General features: G+C 41.7%; 1 protein-coding gene across 1 annotated transcript; it reads left to right on the top strand.

Moving 5' to 3' along the window:
* Window positions 1-658: 658 nt before the first annotated feature.
* On the top strand, window positions 659-3,980 carry S100Z (S100 calcium binding protein Z). The gene is given in 4 exon segments (XM_045021910.1): window positions 659-677; window positions 680-722; window positions 1,256-1,415; window positions 3,436-3,980. Coding segments are annotated over 4 exon segments (393 nt in total). The 3' UTR covers window positions 3,607-3,980.
* The last annotated feature ends 16,727 nt before the right edge of the window (window positions 3,981-20,707 follow it).

Genomic DNA, 20,707 nt, shown 5'->3' with positions numbered 1-20,707 from the left:
TTTAGAAATGCACACAGATTAGATTAGATTGTGGTTTTGTTTGGAGGGAGTTACTTTGAGTTGATTTTTGTCATTGTCATTTCTAATTTTGCTCTCCAGGCCTCCTCTTGGGCCCATTTTTAAAAGGTCAAACAATAAAAGAATAAATATTTTGCATGCACCATTTACAGCACTTCTGTTGATTTCAGTGAATTTTTTTGTGACAAGTTCATAGTGAAAAAAATTATTAAACAGAGTAAACAAATACCCATGGAATCAGAAACATACCTTTTCTTTGTGACCATTCCAGGAAAGTATGCTTGTATCTGTGTGTCTAGATATCAATAAAGCACTTAATCGCTATAGTAGACAGATGTGTGTCCACGTGTTTTAGAAATTAGGTGGACATTAGCTACAGTGTTCCCTATGTGTATTTTCTTGGTAACCTTTCATCTAGTCTGTAAAATCGATAAGGCTCAGTTTTCACTATATGATATTGCCAGTGACTTTCCTGTTATCCATATCTTTGTAAGAGCTCTCTCTTGGTTTACGCAAAGCAATCTTTCCCCTTCACCTGATCTTTATTTTTAGTTATTTTCCCAATCCTCAGCTTCCTAGCAACTAATTGTATTTCCACCCTCTTCTATTTTAATGATACAATCGCTCTTCTCTTTACAGAATGCTCAGTGAAGCCAGGCCCCGAAGGCCACTTGGGGACAGAAGCTCACACCTGTTCATTCCAGGTGACTTAAAAAACAGTAGGAACCAATAAAGTGAAAGCTGATGCTCCAGCATTTGAATCTGCTCTGATTGGTGATTTCCCTCTGAGCATCAGGGAAATCGGTGTGTTGTGGGGAGCTCTCGGTATAAATGTGTGTATGATTTAGCTATCATTACTTGTTGACAATACTCTTTTGGTTGAACAGGTAGGAGATTATGTACTGGTATAATATGCTTTCTTTACGCCTGTGGTTTCAACTTGCTGTACAAATGTTTTCCTGTTGATCATACTGGATGCACAGTAGAGCTTTCGTTTAACCCTTCACATTTATTTTCCAGAGCTAATCTATGATGTCTGCAGTACAATGTCTTGTTTTAATATCATAGTCGAGTGGTGTAAGCCATCATTTGATTGTATGGATCAAATGAATAATTTTTTTCATTATTTATGACAGCTTCTGTTTTACAGCTGCACCAGGCAGCTCTCCATCTCCTCACATGCTTGAGTTCTATATAATTAATGTACAGTACCAATGATTTTTGTTCTCTCTCCTAGAGCTGTTCCACTCCACAATATGCCTACACAGCTGGAGAATGCTATGGACACCTTGATCAAGATTTTTCACCATTATTCAGGCAAAGAAGGGGACAAATACAAACTGAATAAAGGAGAACTCAAACAGCTCCTTACCAGCGAACTCACTGATTTCCTTTCAGTAAGAAGCAGTTTCTACATCTCTTTAAATTAAGGTTTAGTGGGCGAGGGAAATAGCTACTGAAGGATTCTGGAAGAGCATTTCCTTATACAATCAAATCCATGCTGTGGCAGCATCTAAACTATACAATCAAATGACAACTGTGTTTGTGGAGCCAAAGACAAAGCGCTAATATCAAGTGTCTTGTTTGATGAGTATATTAAAATGTGCACCTTTGCTTTGAACCACTAGTCATGAATGATGAAAACCACGTAAGTCACTGATTCTTCAGCTGTGTGTTTGAACATCAGTGCCAAATACAATCTAGAAATAGTAGAAAAAAGGATTTAGCTAAATCAGTTTTAATCAATTTAGTTAGAACTGAGTGTAGACCAGCCCTCAGCAAAATTGGGATACAATACAGGTATATAGTTCTCAGGAGGAGAGCGAATGTTTTAAGTGTAGGGAATGGAAATGACTGTGCAGTCCCAAACATAGGCAGACTGATTGCGATCAACGTCAGGAATGTTTCATGCTCTTTTAGGGCTTCTTCAGGCTTACAGTTGTATGGTACACATTTCTTCACAGGTTTATTGGCAATCCTGTAAGTTCCAAATATAGCTCCCTATCTGTACTGAACAGAGATAGTGCTGAGAAGAGCTCTCACAGTCATTGCTGATTTGAATTTATTTATGCACATCTGTTGTGTTCTTAAATTATTCAAACTGAAATTCTTATGGAATCTAGTACATAATTGATTCCCTGTATTTTAGTAATCCTAACAATTCTGTGGTCTTTAACAATAACAGCAGGATTATTTTAAATCAATTTATGAAATTTCTTGGACTGGATTTTTTTTTTAATCCTGGCTATTGATTTATTATTATGGGAAGATTCTGTTGCCCTTACTCATATTGAGTAGGACCCGTACTTGCTAAGTAAGGTTCTACCAATTGTGACAAAAGAAGGCATTATCTGGTCCTATATAAATAACCTCTTGAAATTATAAATAGCATTAAAAAAAAAACCAAACAACATTGATATGGTTGCTATTTTAAAATAAACATGAGCCAGATTTTCACTCGACAGCTCCCCAAATCTGGTCGCTTCATTTAAGTGCTTATTTGTTGCTGAGCTCTTTTGAAAACCTGGCCCTATTCTTTTAACCCAATTAATATTGATATACTGACACTTTTAATAAAAATTTCACACAGCACCTTCATTTTTAATTTTTAGAACAGATTGAAGGAATTGATGCTACTTACATTTTTAGCACATTACAGAATTGTACTATGATATACCAGAACTATACATTCAAGATGTGCACCACAGTTAAGTCATTTTCTTGTTTAACTGAGTACAGATTTGAGACACTGAAATAGTTAAAGATACAGTACGTGTAAAAAGAATTCCTGGAAGGCTTGTGGGTTTAGTGTGTGTATTTTCAAGCAAATGAAACACACTTTATATCTGTTATACAAATAATATCCAGGTAAATTATATTTAGGCTTGGAAGGATTAGATTTTCATCAGTACATGTTGGTAATCATCAATTTCACTATACACACACAAACCAAATAAAAATTATTTTTCCATTGATAATAATCAAAAGTTACAGCTAGGCACATAAGAACAATGCTCTTTGAGAACTTATAAGAATTTGATTTAAAGATGCTTCCTTGGTATATTTTGACATGCGAGGTTGACAATTTGTGTTTTAACTGTTGTAAAACTTCAACTCTTTAAATATTAACATCTACTGTCATTCAATAATTTTTGTCTGACCCTCTCCATAATATCCCATACCTGCGAACATTTAAATTGATAAATATAGAACAAAATGCTTAAAAACATAATTGTGCACAATGAGAAAATGTAAATAAATACAAATGGAAAAATGTTTAAAAATAAACTGAAATCAGTCAAATTATAAAAAATAAAAATGGAGTTCTGCCAAGCCTAACTACATTTAAGAAAGATCAAACTGAAGGTCAACAAATCTGTTGTTTTTTTAAATTTAATTTTCTTTTTTTCTTTCTAGTGCCAAAAGGATCCCCAGCTGGTTGATAAGATCATGACAGATCTGGATACCAATAAAGACAATGAAGTGGATTTTAATGAATTTGTCATTCTGGTTGCTGCTTTGTCTGTAGCATGCAATGACTTCTTTGAGGAACAGCTAAAGCAAAAGGAAATTGGAAATGATAAGTAAATGAACCACTGAGACACAAATGTAACTGAATCATGCTTAGTTAGCACTCATCGGCATTTTGTGACTGCAAACTATGTCGTGTTAATGTTATTAAATTGTAAGGACCAGGTCATCAGTTGGTGTAAAGCAGCAGGTCTCTGCTGACTTCAATGGGCCCATACTGATTTTCACCACCTGAGAATCTGTCCCTAAGTATCTTCCAAGATTTATTTTCTGCTTTTACATCATGCATTTCTCACTTCCCTGAGGCAAGAGCTCCAGAAGATAGTTCACTTGACTCGAGTTTCTGAGTTTTCACCCTCCTACCTGTATTCACCCCTTTTTCATCTACCCTGCCCCACATCTAGTGTGCTGCCCCATCCACTGGCATATATTCTTCCGGGAACTACAGTTTGCTGTCTGACTTTTAGAGCTGGTTCAAATCTTTCAAACACAAAATTTTCCTGATGAAAAATGGGTTATTTAAAAAAAAAATTGGGGGTGGTGGGAATTTCATTTGACACAAGTTTTGAATGGGAAAATTTGAAATGAAATGTAATGAAAACTTTCATTGAGTTTTGAACTGAATATTTAATTTAATATTGAAGTGTCCTGTTGAAAACTCTAATTTTTTGGCAGACAAAAAAGGATGATTTTTTGGACCAGTTCTGCTCAGTTTGGGCCACCTTCTTCTCTGTTTTCATTTCTCAAGCCCTCCCTTCACTTGCACTGGTAGGCTGCAGTCATGCCTTCCTCCCGTCCATTTGGACAGAATGCATGGCTTCCTTCAGCTTCCCAACCTTGCCCAGCTTCAGTTCCGTTGTGTTCTGCCCTCTGTTCAAGCCCTTCTCTCAGCATAAAAGAGTTCATGCAGAGGATAAATTATTTAAATAAATGAGTAGAGGACTTTGTCAGCTGATTGCTTATAGGAGGGGTGGAAGAAGTGAGTCTCCAGGAGAGATGTAAATGAGGCCATGTGATTCTGTTTTCTTTGTGCTGCATCATTAAATGGGAGGAGTCTTTGGAGGCCTGCTGCAGGAGTTGTGGTGGGAAGATCTTGCCAGGGGGCGCAGACACTCTGTTTTTCCCCTCACAGTGACTTTATATTTACTTTTTCTTCCTTCATTGTTTTCCTTAGTCTACAATAAAAGACAGCTGGCTTAAGACTGCATGATTTGCTCTTTGTGTATGGGGAAAAAAAAGTCACTTCAGATACTGTTTGGCTGGGCATGACCTAATAATGGCGTAACTGACTTATCTCTACCTCCCCAAACACCTTTCAATAGTGAATCTAATATTCATATGATTTTTGTTACATAATATAGCATTACAATTACCTAAGCCCTTATCAAAGTAGCATTCTGTAATTTAGGAGAGCATCATCAGCCACATCTGGGGCAGCTGGCATCCTCTGAAGAAGAAATCTGTCACCGCCAGATGTCTTGTCATGCAATGCCAGAGGCTGTCCAGGGATAGCAGAAGCTGAATGTGCTGCCCCTCTTTGCAATGTGTTTAGTGATTCTATGACTGACATTTATATAGCATTCACAGAGGATTCGCTGTGGGTGAATGGCAAAAAAAAGTAACTACCAATTTTTTTATTTTGTGTGTCTGGTGATTTCTTGCCCCCTCACTTACATGTCAGTCTCATTTTCAGTGAGACCACAATGACAGCAGGGAAGCCTTATTTGGAAAATCAAGGTGTGACAGTACTTGGGGTACTGAGGGTCAGCTTGTTACCCCCTTGCCTCTGGCGAAAGGGAGATGTACATATGCTTAAGTGAGTGTCAGCTCCCTGACACTACTAGCCTGTTAGCTACTCAAGCACTCTCCTCTGGGCTATGCCAGCCCTTACTTTGCCTTGCAGGTTAGCAACAGGTGAACCCCAGGCCTCAAGCCCCTTTAAAGTGTTCTACTGTATTGGCCAGCCCTTTCTCCACTGAAATTTACTCTCAGAAATACTGGATCTTCTACTCTCATGGGAACAGTGTACATGCCAGCTTGTATGATTCAACTCAGGATCACCTCCTTGTATCATACCACAGCACTGATATAATAGTGAATAGTAAACAGTGATAAGTTTATTATCAAAGATTCAAGGGATATCAAGTAAGGATTATGGAAACAAGGGGTTATGTATAAAACAAAATCATAATACGCTTTCTAGAGATTAACCTTAACTAAGTAGACTAACCTTCTCTTTAAAGAAGTTTCTCTCCCCGCAAATGTCCTTTGCAGTGTTTCAACCACTGTTGGTTGTGATCCTGTTTTCATGAATGTAATTGTACTGTCTGACTACTTACAAGGTGCAGGATAAGGAGGTGTCTTCTTTGCTTTCTCCTTATACTCCCCAAAGTTCACTGTCAATACCCAGAGTCGAGACAACCCCCGGTAACTTATTCTGCAGTGTGTTGCCTTCCCCGTGAATCGTCGTATGTAAATGAGGTTGCCATTGTGTTGGCTTATAATGCTTAATTTACATGTCAACAAAGTGATAGGTGAATAAACATATTTTATCTGGCAGAAAAACCTATTTGCCAACTCTGCCTTGATACAAACTTTAGGAACACATTTTCAGCATACATACATAATTCCTTGCACGTATCTGCACATCCATTTCATAGTGCTGTTAATGATTGGTGTGATCCTGGCTTTCGTTTAAGACCTCACACAATATTCTTTAATGATCTGGAATGTACATACATACATCAGTATATTCTTGTAACCCCCTTGCCAGCTGACATTGAGGGGTTCTTAGGCTCACACAAAGTACCTCTGCTATGGTCACCTCTAGGTTCTCCAGAACATTACTGGTCCCCCTCGTCCTTCCCCTTCCTCCAGTGAGGAGCTCAGTGTAAATCTTTAGACCAGGTCACACTGAACTTAATTATTTCCTGGGTCAAGTAATATTAGCCAGAAGCTAGTTTACTCACTACTAGTTTTAACTAGGAGGCCTTTGAAATAAATCCTCAAAGCTGGGAAAGCTGACAAACCCTGTGCCATTCTCTAATTAGATACTGAAAAAGAAGCAAACTAGACTCTGATGAGAATTATGCCATGTCACACTTAGCCATGATGTGAACCTACTGCTAATGGGAGATGGCAGTCATGATGGAGCCATTCAGTGAAATAATCTAATGATTAGAATTTACAAGGGGATCAGCGTAGCATGAACTTCTTGTGAATGGGGCTGTCTTGCACATGAACTTTGTGTGATTCAACGAATGACTCAAATCGTATTTATTCCAGATTAGAGACAACAAATGCTGGATAAACCCTGTAAATCACTAGAGGGGGTTCTTATTGCAAAGACAGCTATCAAGTTCTATCAACTTTTAAAATTATTTCTGAGCTCAGTCTTAAGACCAAACAGACAGGGGAGAAAATAACCCGAAGCATGTTCAATACCAGAAAACAAAATGGCATAGGACACCTCAGGAGGGATTTAAGCCACTTTTGCCACCCCTAACCCTGGGCTAACTGTGTTCTGGTCCAGTCCCCAGGTGTGTATTTATATCAGCTATCGATCCCCACCAAGGGACCATTAGGGCAGCTGGGGATTGCCAGAAAGCAGTGAAGTCTCAGCCATGCTCCCTGTCTTTGGCCACAACTCCTGTGCAAGCTGCAGGGAGAGGAGTGGCATGGTAGCCATTATGCCGGCCATAATGTTGGATGAGAGATCCTTCCATGGCCAGCTATGTCAGCCTTAGTGTCACTCTGGGCTGTTGATGCCGGCACAGTGACCTATACACGGGGTGAGGCTGGGGGAGGGGGACTCTGGGTTGATAGTGGCTCTCTCGAAAAAGAAGGTTAATATCATTAGTACTTTGCTTTGGACATGACAGCACTATGCTTTCTATTAGTGGGACCAGTCAGAGAGAGTGCACTTAAGACTGAAGATTTATCTGTTGAAGTTAATTAAATTTGCCCTAAATTCAAGAATTGAGAGTCCTTTTTTTTAAAGTGAAAAGTGAACATGCTACATATGTTTTTCCAAACTCTCTCAGCTCCAGGGAAGACACCTAATTAACACAAACTAAAAAGATGCCTTTAATCAGAGTCTATATGGAAAATCAATAGAAAAGTAAAGACCTGTTTATAGTCTAATATTTTTATAGTTACATTTGAGGCCGATCAAATTTTATAGTGATGTCAAGCAAGCTCCTTCCTAGCTATTGTGAGGTTCTTTTTGTATTACACATATATAACAGATGTTTAGAAGACAAATTGCATTGCCTTGAAACCTCCAGACAGTGACATTTACCTTTATTTCAGTTCCAATGACACTTTAAGTACCAGTCAGGGAAATAATTGGATTAATGCATTCTGTTGTGCTACAAATCTGTGTAAATAACCTTTTAACATCCTCAAATACTATATCCAACCAGAGATCTTGATAAGCTGCTTGATGACATCAGTGTAACGATGACTATTTTGAAATGGAGCAGTCCCTTCAGGCACTGATTTACCCAGTAAATCCATCATAAGGCAACACCTCCTTTATTCTGCTGCAGCTTGGAGGTGTCAAATGGCTCAGGAGGTATTAGTGTTCAAGGTCAACTGGAATAACCATCATTCTACAACAACAGCTTTCAGCCATAAACAAGAGCAACCTGGTGTTTGAATGGTAAAGGCATAAAGCCTGGAGCTGTAGGGGGAAGAAGTAATGAGCTGTTAAAGAGATCATGGCAGATTTTTCCAATAGATAGAATTCTTAGTAATTGCATTCCATCGAGTAATTAAAGAAATAGTTGAAAATTAATACATGGGATCATTTTACTATTGCAGACATGCAGCTGCTGCAGCACTCGTTCAAGGGACATCTTCTACACAACATAGGAGATACCATGCTGGGAAATGAACTTGTTATGCAAGTGAGAATACATGCTATAGTGAGTTAGTATTGATTACAGCGTGTGCTTAGAATTCATTTGATCAATTTTTTCGTGGTCAAGAAATGTGAGCTGAAACATCATCAAGCCTTTAAATATTTTCATTAGTGATATTATATAGGCAAGGGAGCCATGCTGCACTTCATTTCAGGCTCGCCTCTGAAACCTTTACTCACACCGAGGAGCACCTTACTCCACGAGTGACACCATTCATTTCAATGAGAACATTCATGGAGTACCATGCACTGTGACAGTATCAGAATCTGGCCCTTCAGAATTTGCGTTTTTGTACATAATGCTGTTGTATCACACTTGTTCATGTCACATGGTCATTTGTTCTAAATACAGATCTGTTTCTAGGGTGCCTTCTAGAAAAGAGGACTGAATAGGCAACTTCAAGTTTTCTTTCTCCCCCCTACGAACCTAAAGCTGCTCTGAGTTGCTCGGGGGGGGACACAGGCCCTCAGCAATCCCCAGGATCTAGCAGCCCCAGAAATGGCATAAACCCACTTTTGTCTCTCCTCCTACCTGCCTGCCCAGTTCTGCTTTAAGTGCAGCTTGTCTAGACCAGAAAAACTGAGCCTCTGGGTATAGTCATTCTCTCAGTATGTTACTTCACCCCTCCGATGTTTAAGCAATTGTATAGTTATATAAGCAGAGAAGCAAATATTTGGGGAAACACATGTTGGTATTTCTCTCTGCAGGTAATAATAATAGTGATCACAGCATGCACAATCCATTATTTTAAAATGTTCTTATTTCAAAGTCAAACATTTCCTCCAAAGGCAAAGGGACTATTCCTCACTCAGGGCTACTTTGCTAAGTGGTGCCTCTGCAGCTACCAAAGGGCCTGAACACAGCAGAATGGGTGTAGTTCTTCTGCTGTGCAAGGTGTGTGGGGGGATTGGGGGGGGGAAGATGTGGGCAGCCATTGTAATGGGTTTACAGTTTCATGCACCACAGAGCCCATCTAGCGGAGGATCCAATCATGTGAGCATGAAGCTGGGGTTGGAGCTAGACTGTGGACAGAATGGAAGAGGGGGATTTCCAGCTCATTTGTAGTTATACAGATCCACCTTCACCACGTCAACCAACGTAAAAGACACTTCTCCATTGCAGACTATAGCAGTCCCTATGCTGCAGTACCAACAAAAGAGAAACCTGGCAGAGGAGGATTCTCTTCTCCCTGGTGATCGAGGGAGTCTCCTTCATGCAGCACGTATAGTCAAGTTGAGATGTGTTCCGGTCCCAGGTAGGGTTGCCAGCTGTCCAGGTTTTCCCAGGTTTGTCCCTTTTTTGAGGTAGCTGTCAGAGCTGTAAGAGCGCTCAGTACATACGGCCAGATGTCCAGTTTTATCCCAGATGTCCTGGAGTTTTTTTCCTCAGAGGTGGCAACCCTTGTCTCAAGTTCATTACCTAGCAGGAGTCGCTCAGCTACTCACAGATTTAGGCCCGAAAATGATGGCTGAAAGATCAGTCACAAACCTGAATCTGCAATCAGATCCATGTACATTAAGGCTCTTGACAGACAGGAAGATTTGTTACATGGTGATGTGGCATCATATGCCTGTCTTAACAACATTTTTGATTGACAGTTTAACAATTAATGAATTCTTCCTTACAAAGATAATTAAGTCTGTTGCACAGTAGTATATTGTTTGGCGGAAAAATCAGTAACTGTCAACTTTATCTTGCTTCTGCCACATAATACAAAATGAGAGAAAATCTTTTGTTTATTATCTGGTAATTTATTTTCTAAACTAGCTCACTCTGGAGCCTCTCCTAAGAGTTACGGTATCTCAGGCTATGTGGACTGGATAGCAACCGGGGTACTACGCAAAGCACTACCCGGAACTGAATACATAAAAAAACCAGGTCACTTTCTTGAGACACACAATTCAGCCCTAGCATAAGCAGGCGCAACTGCCAGTGAAGTTAGCTGGAGCTGTACCTGTTTATACCAGGGCTGAATTTAGCCCTAGCAACTAGATCCTCAGCTGGTGTAAAACTGCAAGCTCCCCTGAAGTCAAAGGAGCGACGCCATTTAATATCAGCTGAGGATATGGCCCAAGGACTTTAAACTAGTTTTAAATTATAAATTGTGCTTCCACATGCTGGAGGGCTTTCAGCTGAAGCTATTCAGAATACAACTATCAAATACCCATCTCTAAAACCCTGCATCTAAACTGCCAATGTTAAACTATAAAACAATGTTATGACACAGGAGACACGTTCTGTAGAAATGCAGCATGAGAACTTGCCAGGGGAAATGCTGAGTTAGGACAGATCTCAGGGAATATGGAAGAAGGTGTGCCAAATAAGGGCATATCTCAGGAAGCACTGGAAAAGGGCAAGTGCCTGAGAATGCTGAATGAGGGCATACATTATGCAGCTCCAGATGAGGACATTTGTGACTCTCTTTATTTTCTGTGGACATTCATGAGTGATATTTTTTTGGTTGTTTCAGTTTCAAGAAGTTTTTGCATGGCCAGCTGGACATCCCTTTGATTTCCCGCCTTCCATTTATAAACATTTCAGGCAGGGAGCAGAAACAATATAATGTGACCAGTCACCCGCTATAAATAATGGATAGTGAACAGCGCGTCAGGCCTGGTCAAACCAGATAGCTGGCAAACAATCTGAAATATGTTTACATGAAGTATGCCAACAATTTTGTTCAAATGTATTCAGTGTATAATTCTGACCAGAATGCTCACTATAATACTAGAAATAACAAAAAAGAACCAAGGGAATGTGGAAGGAGAAGAAAAGGCATCTAGGAGAAAATAAACAGCACAGCAAGGATCTTAGGTATTCAGTATGTCACTCATGCGAGTGACATACTTATCTGTCTGGATGTAGATTGAGTGCTTGATTAAATCTGTCCTCTCTCTACATTTATCTAATGCACCCATCACCATGGTATCTAGCACCACTGGTAGCAAATCCCAGTTTTTGCCTCCCAAAAAAATCTGAGTCACAAAGACTCAAGCCAATTCCCATCAGGGACAACAGGTGTTTCAGTTGAGAAATTATCAGCCTTTGAAACAAAAAGGAAGAAAAAACCCATCTCCTTGACATGCCTTGGCAGAAATGTCTTTGCCGTGGCACAGCATGAGCTCAAGACACTGAATGTGGAGCCAAGTCAACAATGATTTTTAAATGGAAAATGAACCTGGTTTTGATTGGGTGACACTTTTAGTTACAGGTCACAAATACCACATAAATACTTCTATGTGCTGATTATTGGTTATTTAATGTAGGCATATACCCAATACCCTAGTATTGTGATGTGCAGAATGACCTGATGCAAGATACAACAGCAGCAAGTCTCCAAGCAAGTGCAACTGCAATGATGCTGGCAATGCTTGTGGACTATTGCAAACACTTTTGCATGCAGACACAAGCATGACAGGTGCTTGCCAAGCCAACATTCTCTAGTGTAGCCAAGGCTTAAATTACTCTTGTTTGGGCCTTCTTTGTGAGAAACTTTGAAATCTCCTGCAGGGAGTCTAGTCTAATATGGGGAGGCCCATATTAAAAATTAAACAACTTCAGTAGAACTGAGAGAGGCCGCAGGCCTGTAGCTTTCTAATCTGAAGTTGGAACAGTGAGATACGCCTTCTTCATTTATTCCATTCATACAGCTACATTCACTGTATGTTTTCCGTCATCATGGGTACATTTAACCCCAGATGAAAAAATTTCATTAACTCCTGCTTCTCACTTCAGACTGCTTTGTGCAGACTTTGGGTTGAGTCATGGAGGGGTGATCAGCGTTAAAGCAGAGCTGGTAGTGATAGTTCCCTAAGGGTAATCTCAGTTTTTGAATATAATGTTTGCCTGAGTCTTTGTAACCTGTTAAACTGAGACCTTCAGTCTTCTCTCTTATTCAGTGCCAAAAATAGTGTTAATGCAACACTTGCCATCTAGCCTGTGTTAAGTCATTACTATATAAATCATGTACATTTGACATTTCTTTAATCTCCCGTCATGACAAATCACACACATCCTTGATGTCACACGGTCCAGTGTTAACAAGCAGTTCTCGATTTTCCCTTATACAAAGTTTTTTTTATTTTTGAAGGAAATGTAGGTACAAAAAGTTAGAGACAGTCTGACTATGATCAGAAAACAGAAGAACATTCTATTAAGACTTTTATTTGAGGACAGACTCTTCTATAAAGTTATCAAGTTTTAGAAAGGAACATTTAAAATATATTCATTAATTGGTTTAATAAAAGCGCTGCTGCTGCTCCCATTTGAAGTCAACGGTAAAACTCCCATTGATTTCAAAGGAAGTGATCATGGGCTTAATATGTTAAAGCATACACTGTTAGGAAACCTCTCTAATACCTAGATAAAAAGTTCTGAGTGCAGGACCAAGCATGATCCTTAACTCTGCAGTTTATTGCTTTGAAGGTTTCATTCAGTGTCTTAATGCTGATAATTTTTACGTGTGAAGATAGGTAAATACCCTTACTACATGAGCAATCCATAGAAATCACTATTCTTCATGACACAACCACATCTATGATGATTTAGCCTTTTGTTCATTGCAAATAAATTGTGGAAAATCTTAGTATCTTGAGAATTTGGTGTCGGATGTTAAGGGAAGTGCTGATGCTGCATAAAGGAAAAGGAACGTAATAGGAAAGTATTTTGGTATCTTCAGTGTTTTTAATGTGATAATTGTAGCTGTTGATTGCTTACAACAGGAACTTTTATTTGAGCAATTAAAAACTTTTCTACATGTAGAGATCTATTAAAATGTTTTTATTCATTTAAAAGCAGCAAAGAGTCCTGTGACACCTTATAGACTAACAGAAGTTTTGGAGCATGAGCTTTCGTGGGTGAATACAGGACTCTTTGCTGCTTTTACAGATCCAGACTAACACGGCTACACCTCTGATATTTATTCATTTAAACATAATTGTACAATTATGGGAATATTAAGTGACGTAGCTTTGGATTCTTGTCATTCTTTAGCCACATATTCATGGCCTTGCAGGACTGTTTCCATTAAGAGCAGAAATTGATGATGGAGTCAAGTATTTCTATGGTGCAATCCTACTTATTTACAAAGAATGTACAAAGTCTTGTTTCTCTGAACACAGTAGAGACAAACAACAGCAGGCAGTTCTCTTTTCCACAATTTCCAGCTCTGCCCCGCTAGTCAGTTCTGTGGCCCAAAGAAATCTGTCTCTCTGCTCCCTCTCCAGGACGTGCTCACGACTGCTTCTCTTGTTGAATGCTTACTTCCCTCTCTCGAAGGCCTGGTCTACACTAGTGGGGGGATTGATCTAAGATACACTACTTCAGCTACAAGAATAGCGTAGCTGAAGTCAACGTATCTTAGATAGAATTAAAATTACTTACTTCGCTTCCTCGCGGTGCTGGATTGATGGCCATGGTTCCCCCGTCAACTTTGCTTCCACCTCTCGCACTGCTGGAGTTCAGCAGTCGACGGTAGAGCGACTGGGCATCAATTTATCGTGTCTACACTACACGCGATAAATCGATCCCCAATAGATTGATCGCTACCCGCCGATCTGGGAGGGTAGTGTAGATGTACCCTAACACACACACACAGCTTGCCAAACAATTCCCCCGCACCTGCATTTGCAATCAGGGAACCCACACAATTTAGCTTCTGATAAGGCCTTGCCATGCAGCCAACTACCTTGGGTGGTGACTCCTATTATTTTCAGCTACTTTATTCCATAAAGTGATTTAATTGCGCCTTCCATTTAGTCTGAATGAAAGATGGTTAGCACACTTATCAGCTTTAATCTGGTCTATAATAATCTATAGATCAAAAAGCTGTTTGATGGCATCCACTAACACCTTCCAGCATAACTAGTACAAGTAAATTGTTGGTGTTTCCAGGGTTCTTTTAAGTATCATACATTCCTAAAATACTTGCTTAACTGCTACATATGAAAGGTTACCAAAAATGTTCCGTCTTTCCACTTCAGAGTAAGGCCTTTTCTACACTACAGTTTTGTTGACAAAAGTAAGGTTTCATTGACAAATCATTGGAGACATACACACAACAATGCTCCTCCTGCTGATTTAACTCCTGCTATGCTGACATAATAAAACCACCTCAATGAACAGCATAGAGCTTTTTGCCACAAAGTTAGAGTGATGCAAAGTTGGAGTGCTTTTATCACTCTAAGTGGCCTCCAGGAAGTGTCCCACAATGCCCATCATGACCACTCTGGTAAGCAGTTTCTACTCCACTGCCCTGCAGCCAGGTACACAGGCATGCACCCTTCTCTCTTTAAAGTCCTGGGAATTTTTGCAATTCCACTGTTTGCTCAATGTCTACACCTCACATTGCATCTTCCCAGCTGACCATGCCAGCTTTCTGCAGCAAATGTGCTCCTGCCTGGAGTACACAGGAGTTGTTAGATCTGTTGAGTCTCTGGGAAGAGGAGGCTGTGTAGTCGCAAATTCTGATCCAGACGTAGGAACTTGGACACCTACAAGCAGACTGCATGTAGCCTGGAGGAGAAGGGGCACAAAAGGGACCTGCAGCAGTGCCATGCTAAGATCAAGGATCTGAGGCAGGCGTACCAGAAGGCAGGGGAGGCCGACCATCACTCTGGTGTGATGCTGAAAACATGCTACTTCTACAAGGAGCTGCACGCCATCCTTGGCAGTGACTCCACATCCACTGCCAAGAGCCTCATGGATACTTCATGGGGACTGGAGGCAGCAGCCAGTGGAGTCAACCCCGAGAATAAAGTGGTGGATGAGGAGGTCAAGTTGGAGGAGGATGTGAGATAGGCAACAGGCTTGCCTGGTGGCAGGAGCCAGGAAGTCTTTTTGACTCCAGAGGAGTCTAGCCTGTCCCAGCAGTCCAGGTCTGGCATGCCGGAAGCGGGAGAGACAATCATAGCCAGTAAATACTCATTTTGCTTTGGTATGCATGGTTACATGAGGTAGAGATGTCCTTTATTTTGTTACATGGTGCACGTGGGAGAAGGGATTGAAATTAACAACACAAGGCACTGTTTGCATCTGCTTCGCATTCCCTTGTGCAGCTACACAGTAGAAACGTTTGTTAATGCACACCATGACCTCCCAGGAATCCTCCATAGAGATCTCTAGGAAACTTTCCTGCAGATACTGTGCAATCCTCTGCTGAAGGTTCCTTGGCAGAGCTGCTTTGTTTCTTCCTCCATTGTAGGAAACTTTGCTATACCAATCAGCAATTACTTCTGCAGGAACCAAAGCAGCATGTAGCGAGCAGCATACAGACCAGGTCTGAAGCTGCACGCATGTAGGAGATGCACCCTTGCATCTTCGGTTACCTTCAGAAGTGTGATTTCAACTTTGATCACCCCTGCCTGTGAAAAACGGTGCCAGTATTCAGAATAGTGTCCCAAAGTGCTTGTACTGATCCCTGTCTGAAACCACCCAGACCCTTTGCACCATCACCCCACCCCGCCAGTCCGAAGTCACCATGTTTAGTGCCCTGGCCGTGCTGTGTGCTTGCCAAGGGAAAGTGACAAAGAAGTGCATGTAACTTTTATGATTCAAGACTGTCAGTGCACACACAATACTGACTCTGTGTATTGTTTCTTTTGCTTTGGCAGACGTGCCCTTGAGAGCCAGCCCCTACACACCGATGGAGCACCTCCGTCAGATAAGGAGGCAAACAAGGAGGAGCAAGGAGGACATTTTGCGAAGTGCTGCAATCGTCAGATCAGGCTCATAGTAAGTGCAGAGCATGGAAAGAGACAATACATAAAAAACTAGAAATGGATAGCTTGGAGAGGAGATGGGATCAGGAGCAGACAATAGAGGGTCAGGAGTGGATGATAAAGCTCATGGAGAACCAAACAGAGATGCTCAGGTCCCTGATCACGCTGCAGGCAGAATACATGCATGCTTGACTCCCCCTGCAGCCCATGCAGAACTGCCATCTTTACCCTCCCCAACTCCTCTCCCCCACATTCCTCTCATGTTCCCAGCCCATCACAGTACCCCTTACACTCCACCCCAGGGACATTTTCCATAACGACAGCTGGACTTACACACAGCTGTGAGAGCCTCACTTCAGAGAGTGCTGCCACTGGCACGTCCCTTGTAATAAATGTTAATCTGTGTATTGCTGTTTAATAAAAATTTAGTCTTACAAAGACAGTGATTCTTTATTTGTGACATACACAGGGTGGTTGCAATAGAAATTTGCTCCCCTGCCCGGGCCCTGATGCTGGGAACAGGAGCTAAGCAAGCTTCTTCTCCCCTCCTGCTCCACCCTACATGCTTGGCCCCTGTCCCCAGCAGTAGGGCCCGGGCAGGGAGCGGGCTGCTGTTGCCTTCCAGCCAGATTATCTCAGGCTGAAACAGTTCTGTCCCAGTCCCCGCCCGGCTGCCAAGGAGAGCAGCTGAACGTGCGGGCTGGGAGGTGCAGGGAGAGGACAGAGTCCGCCCTTCCCCCCACTCAGGTAATGTGGGGCAGGGAGAGTGTGGCAGCCCCAGGCTGGGTGCAGGGTGTGGGGGGGGGGTCATTGGGCACAGGAGACATGTGGGGCTGTCACATGTCCTCCCCTTTAGATTGTGATTCTCCCAGCATGGGGAGGCATGAGTTGTCTATGAGAGAGGCAGTTGAAAAACGCATGAAACGTAGTTAGAAGCCCTTGGAATTATGGGATGGATAAAACTGCATTATGGGATGGTGATCTGGCCTTCATGATGCACCACGATCCATTCCCAGAACTCCTACTGGGAGAAGGTGATGATTTGCACAGTGGGATAGCTACCCATGATGCACTGCTCTCTCTGTCAGCGCTAGAGCACCAACTGTGGACATGCTCCACTGACACAAGGAGCATTATATGAAAATGCACAAGCAATGTAATTACAGCAGTTTATGATCATCGACATAACTTAAGTCAACTTAACTCTGTAGTGTAGACATGGCCTAAAGCTATTAATGCGTTATTGACATGCGTTCTCGCTACTCAAAGAGAAAATGTAGAAAGATAATTCATTCTGTCATTTGACGTAGAAAACTCTGCTTATGTGAATTCAGAGCAGAAGAGGTGGAGGAAAAGAAAATAAGGCCAGGTCTACATTACAGATCTATATTGGTATAACTACATCACTCAAGGGTGTGAAAAATTCACATCTCTGAGCAATGTAGTTATACCGACCTAACCCCCCATGTAGAGAGCTTCTCCTGCTGACATAGCTACTGCCTGTCAGGGAGGTGGATTAACTATGCCCATGGGAGAAGCGTAGTAGCATCTTCACTAAAGAGACAATAAACCAATCTGGACAAAGTCTTCAGAGCAATAGGGAAGCCCAGTTCATGTGACTAAAAGGTAAGAACAAACATTAAAGGTGCATGAAGCCCAAAGGAAGAAGAGAGGAAAGCTGCCATCTTTCTTAGGCACCTCAGTAGCAAATTGCAACTAAAATGACCTTTGGTACTTGCCCTATCTCCTACCTTCTGTTGTCTCCTTACTTCTGCTTCTTCTCATCCTCTCTTCTCTTCAGTGTAATCTGAAACAGACTCAATGGTGGCATGAATGCCGCCTGCCCTCAGCTCTCCATCAAGATTTTGTCACAATCACCGGGCAGGGGGAGTCTGTACAGACTCTAAACCCTGCTTGAAACCTGCTTCCCTATTTCCCCCTGCAATCCAGGAATTGCAGTCTGTGAACAGCACTGCCTCACGAGGAGCCTGCCCTAGAACGTGACCTTTGCCAGAAGCAGGATTTCCATACGAGCTTAGCTTCACATTTCTGACTTGCTCAGAGAGGTTTTGAACCAAAGGTTTTCCTGAATATTATTTTACATTGTAGTGTCCCATTAACATTGGGGCCCTGATTTTTAAAGGCTCCTCAGCCTTGCCTTCTGTTTTACAGGAGCTATTTTGCACTCATAATTAATTGCAGGTGCAAAATTTTGCACAAATGGGAGACCAGGATTGAAAATCTGGCCCTAAAAGTTACATGGTGACGTTTAGAAACCACTAAATCTGTGTCTCCTTAAACGGGCCCTGCTAATCCCATCAATCACCCATAATATATTGAAGGACTCAAAGTCAGTATAGAGTCATATATACAGCAGTCCCCAAGTGACACCAGACAATCTCCTTCCCTCCCCCGCAAAGATTGGAAATTGGCCCAGCAGGAGACCTCATCACACACGATAAACAGCAAGCAACAAAACTTGTTAACAAAGACCTGGCACCACCTCACAAGAGCACCACTGGGAAAGGGAAAAGCTGGTACCTAAATTATGTTTGAGTTACACTAGGGACAAGTAGGAGGTAGATAAAAGCATCACAGTGCTATCTTCAGTGCCTGAGGCAGAAGGAAGCTTAAAGTTCATCCAGACATCTCACACAGTGCATCACCCCAATCCCCTTCCTTCCCAGCCATCCTGATACCAGTGCTAGAGCAGCGGTGAGAAATCAGCACTATCAGCTGAAGATGAGGTGCCTGAGGCAGAAGGAGAAATCCTCTTGACTCATAGCCTTGGTGTCACATCATAACAGGCTATTTGTTGCTCATGTCAGTTCAATAGACTAAAGTGATTGGGATGGAGATAAAATGTGGCTGAGACAAATGCCTGTGAGGGACTGGGCATTGATCTGGCATCAGGATGCTCCTAGCAGTGAGAGGAGTCAGTGAGTAGTGTGGGGTTTGAGCTCTGAACACCCCTGCCATGAAAATAAGCCCTTGTTTAAGAAACTGGTGTTAGATTGAGATTCACTTCAACAGTAAAATGCACTGGGAATGGGCAACAGGGGATGGATCACTTGATGATTACCTGTTCTGTTCATTCCCTCTGGGGCACCTGGCAGTGGCCACTGTTGGAAGCAGGATACTGGGCTAGATAGACCTTTTATCTGACCCAATATGGCCGTTCTTATGTTCACCCTCGCACCAGTAAGGGAGGCTGCAGCTAAAGGGCAGTCTCCCCATAATGGAAGGAAGTCTGTTTTACACTACTGCCTCCCCTAGCCAGGGTCCAGAGGAGACCCAATGGTAGTGACTTCTAAGTGGATGCGCTGAGTTCAGTGTATCTCCTGGGCACCCTAGCTATGCCCTTTCCTGGCTAGAGCCATCCACTTTTCAGGCAGTGCTGACCAGCTTCAAGCCCCCGGAGAAGCTATGGGCACATTGGGCCTTATTGTGATCATTGGGCCTACAACTTTACCCTAATTATGACTTGTCAGGGTTCCTTCCCCACTCTGAACTCTAGGGTACAGATGTGGGGACCTGCATGAAAGCCCCTTAAGCTTATTTCTACCAGCTTAGGTTAAAACCTGGTACGCTGCCACCACCAAGTAATTTAACAAGAAACAGGAAAAGGATCACTTGGAGTTCCTCTTCCCCAAAAATATCCCCCCAAGCCCTTACACCCTCTTTCCTGGGGAGGCTTGAGAATAATATCCTAACCACTTGGTTACAAAGTGATCAAAGACCCAAACCCCTGGGTCTTTGGACAATGGAAAAATCAATCAGGTTCTTAAAAGAAGGATTTTATGAAAAAGAAAAGGTAAAAATAATCTCTGTAAAATCAGGATGGAAAATAACTTTATAGGATAATCAGATTCAAAGAGCCCAGAGGAACCCCCACTAGCCTTAGTTTCAAAGTTACAACAAAAGAGGGATAAACCTCCCTCTAGCAAAGGGAACATTCACAAGTTGAGAAAACAAAGATAAACTAATACACCTTGCCTAGCTGTTACTTACAAGTTTGAAATATGAGAGACTTGTTCAGAAAGATTTGGAGAACATGGGTTGATGTCTGGTCCCTCTTAGTCCCAAGAGCGAACACCACCAAAACAAAAAGCACAAACAAAAGCCTTCCTCCTCTCCTCCCCCCAAGATTTGAAAGTATCTTGTCCCCTTATTGGTCCTTTGGGTCAGGTGTCAGCCAAGTTACCTGAGCTTCATAACCCTTTCCAGGTAAAAGGATTTTGGTGCCTCTGGCCAGGAGGGATTTTATGGTATTGTATACAGGAGGATTGTTACCCTTCCCTTTATAGTTATGACATGACTCAACTGTGAAAAGTAAATGAAAGTTCAGAAAATGACACAATAACCTATAATAGCAAATGTTGATGGGAAAAGGTGAAAAAGGAAGACAGAAAGACTAAATTAGTCCAAACAAAAAAGCCTTCTGATAAATCTGTGTTAAGAGCATGCCTGGCAAACAAGAAAAGCATGGGACCAAAAACCAGTGAGCCAAAATTG

This window comes from Mauremys mutica, chromosome 6 (assembly GCF_020497125.1).
Source record: "Mauremys mutica isolate MM-2020 ecotype Southern chromosome 6, ASM2049712v1, whole genome shotgun sequence".
NCBI lineage: Eukaryota > Metazoa > Chordata > Testudines > Geoemydidae > Mauremys > Mauremys mutica.
The sequence above is the reverse complement of the archived record's forward strand: the minus strand, read 5'-3'. Positions and strand labels throughout refer to the sequence as shown.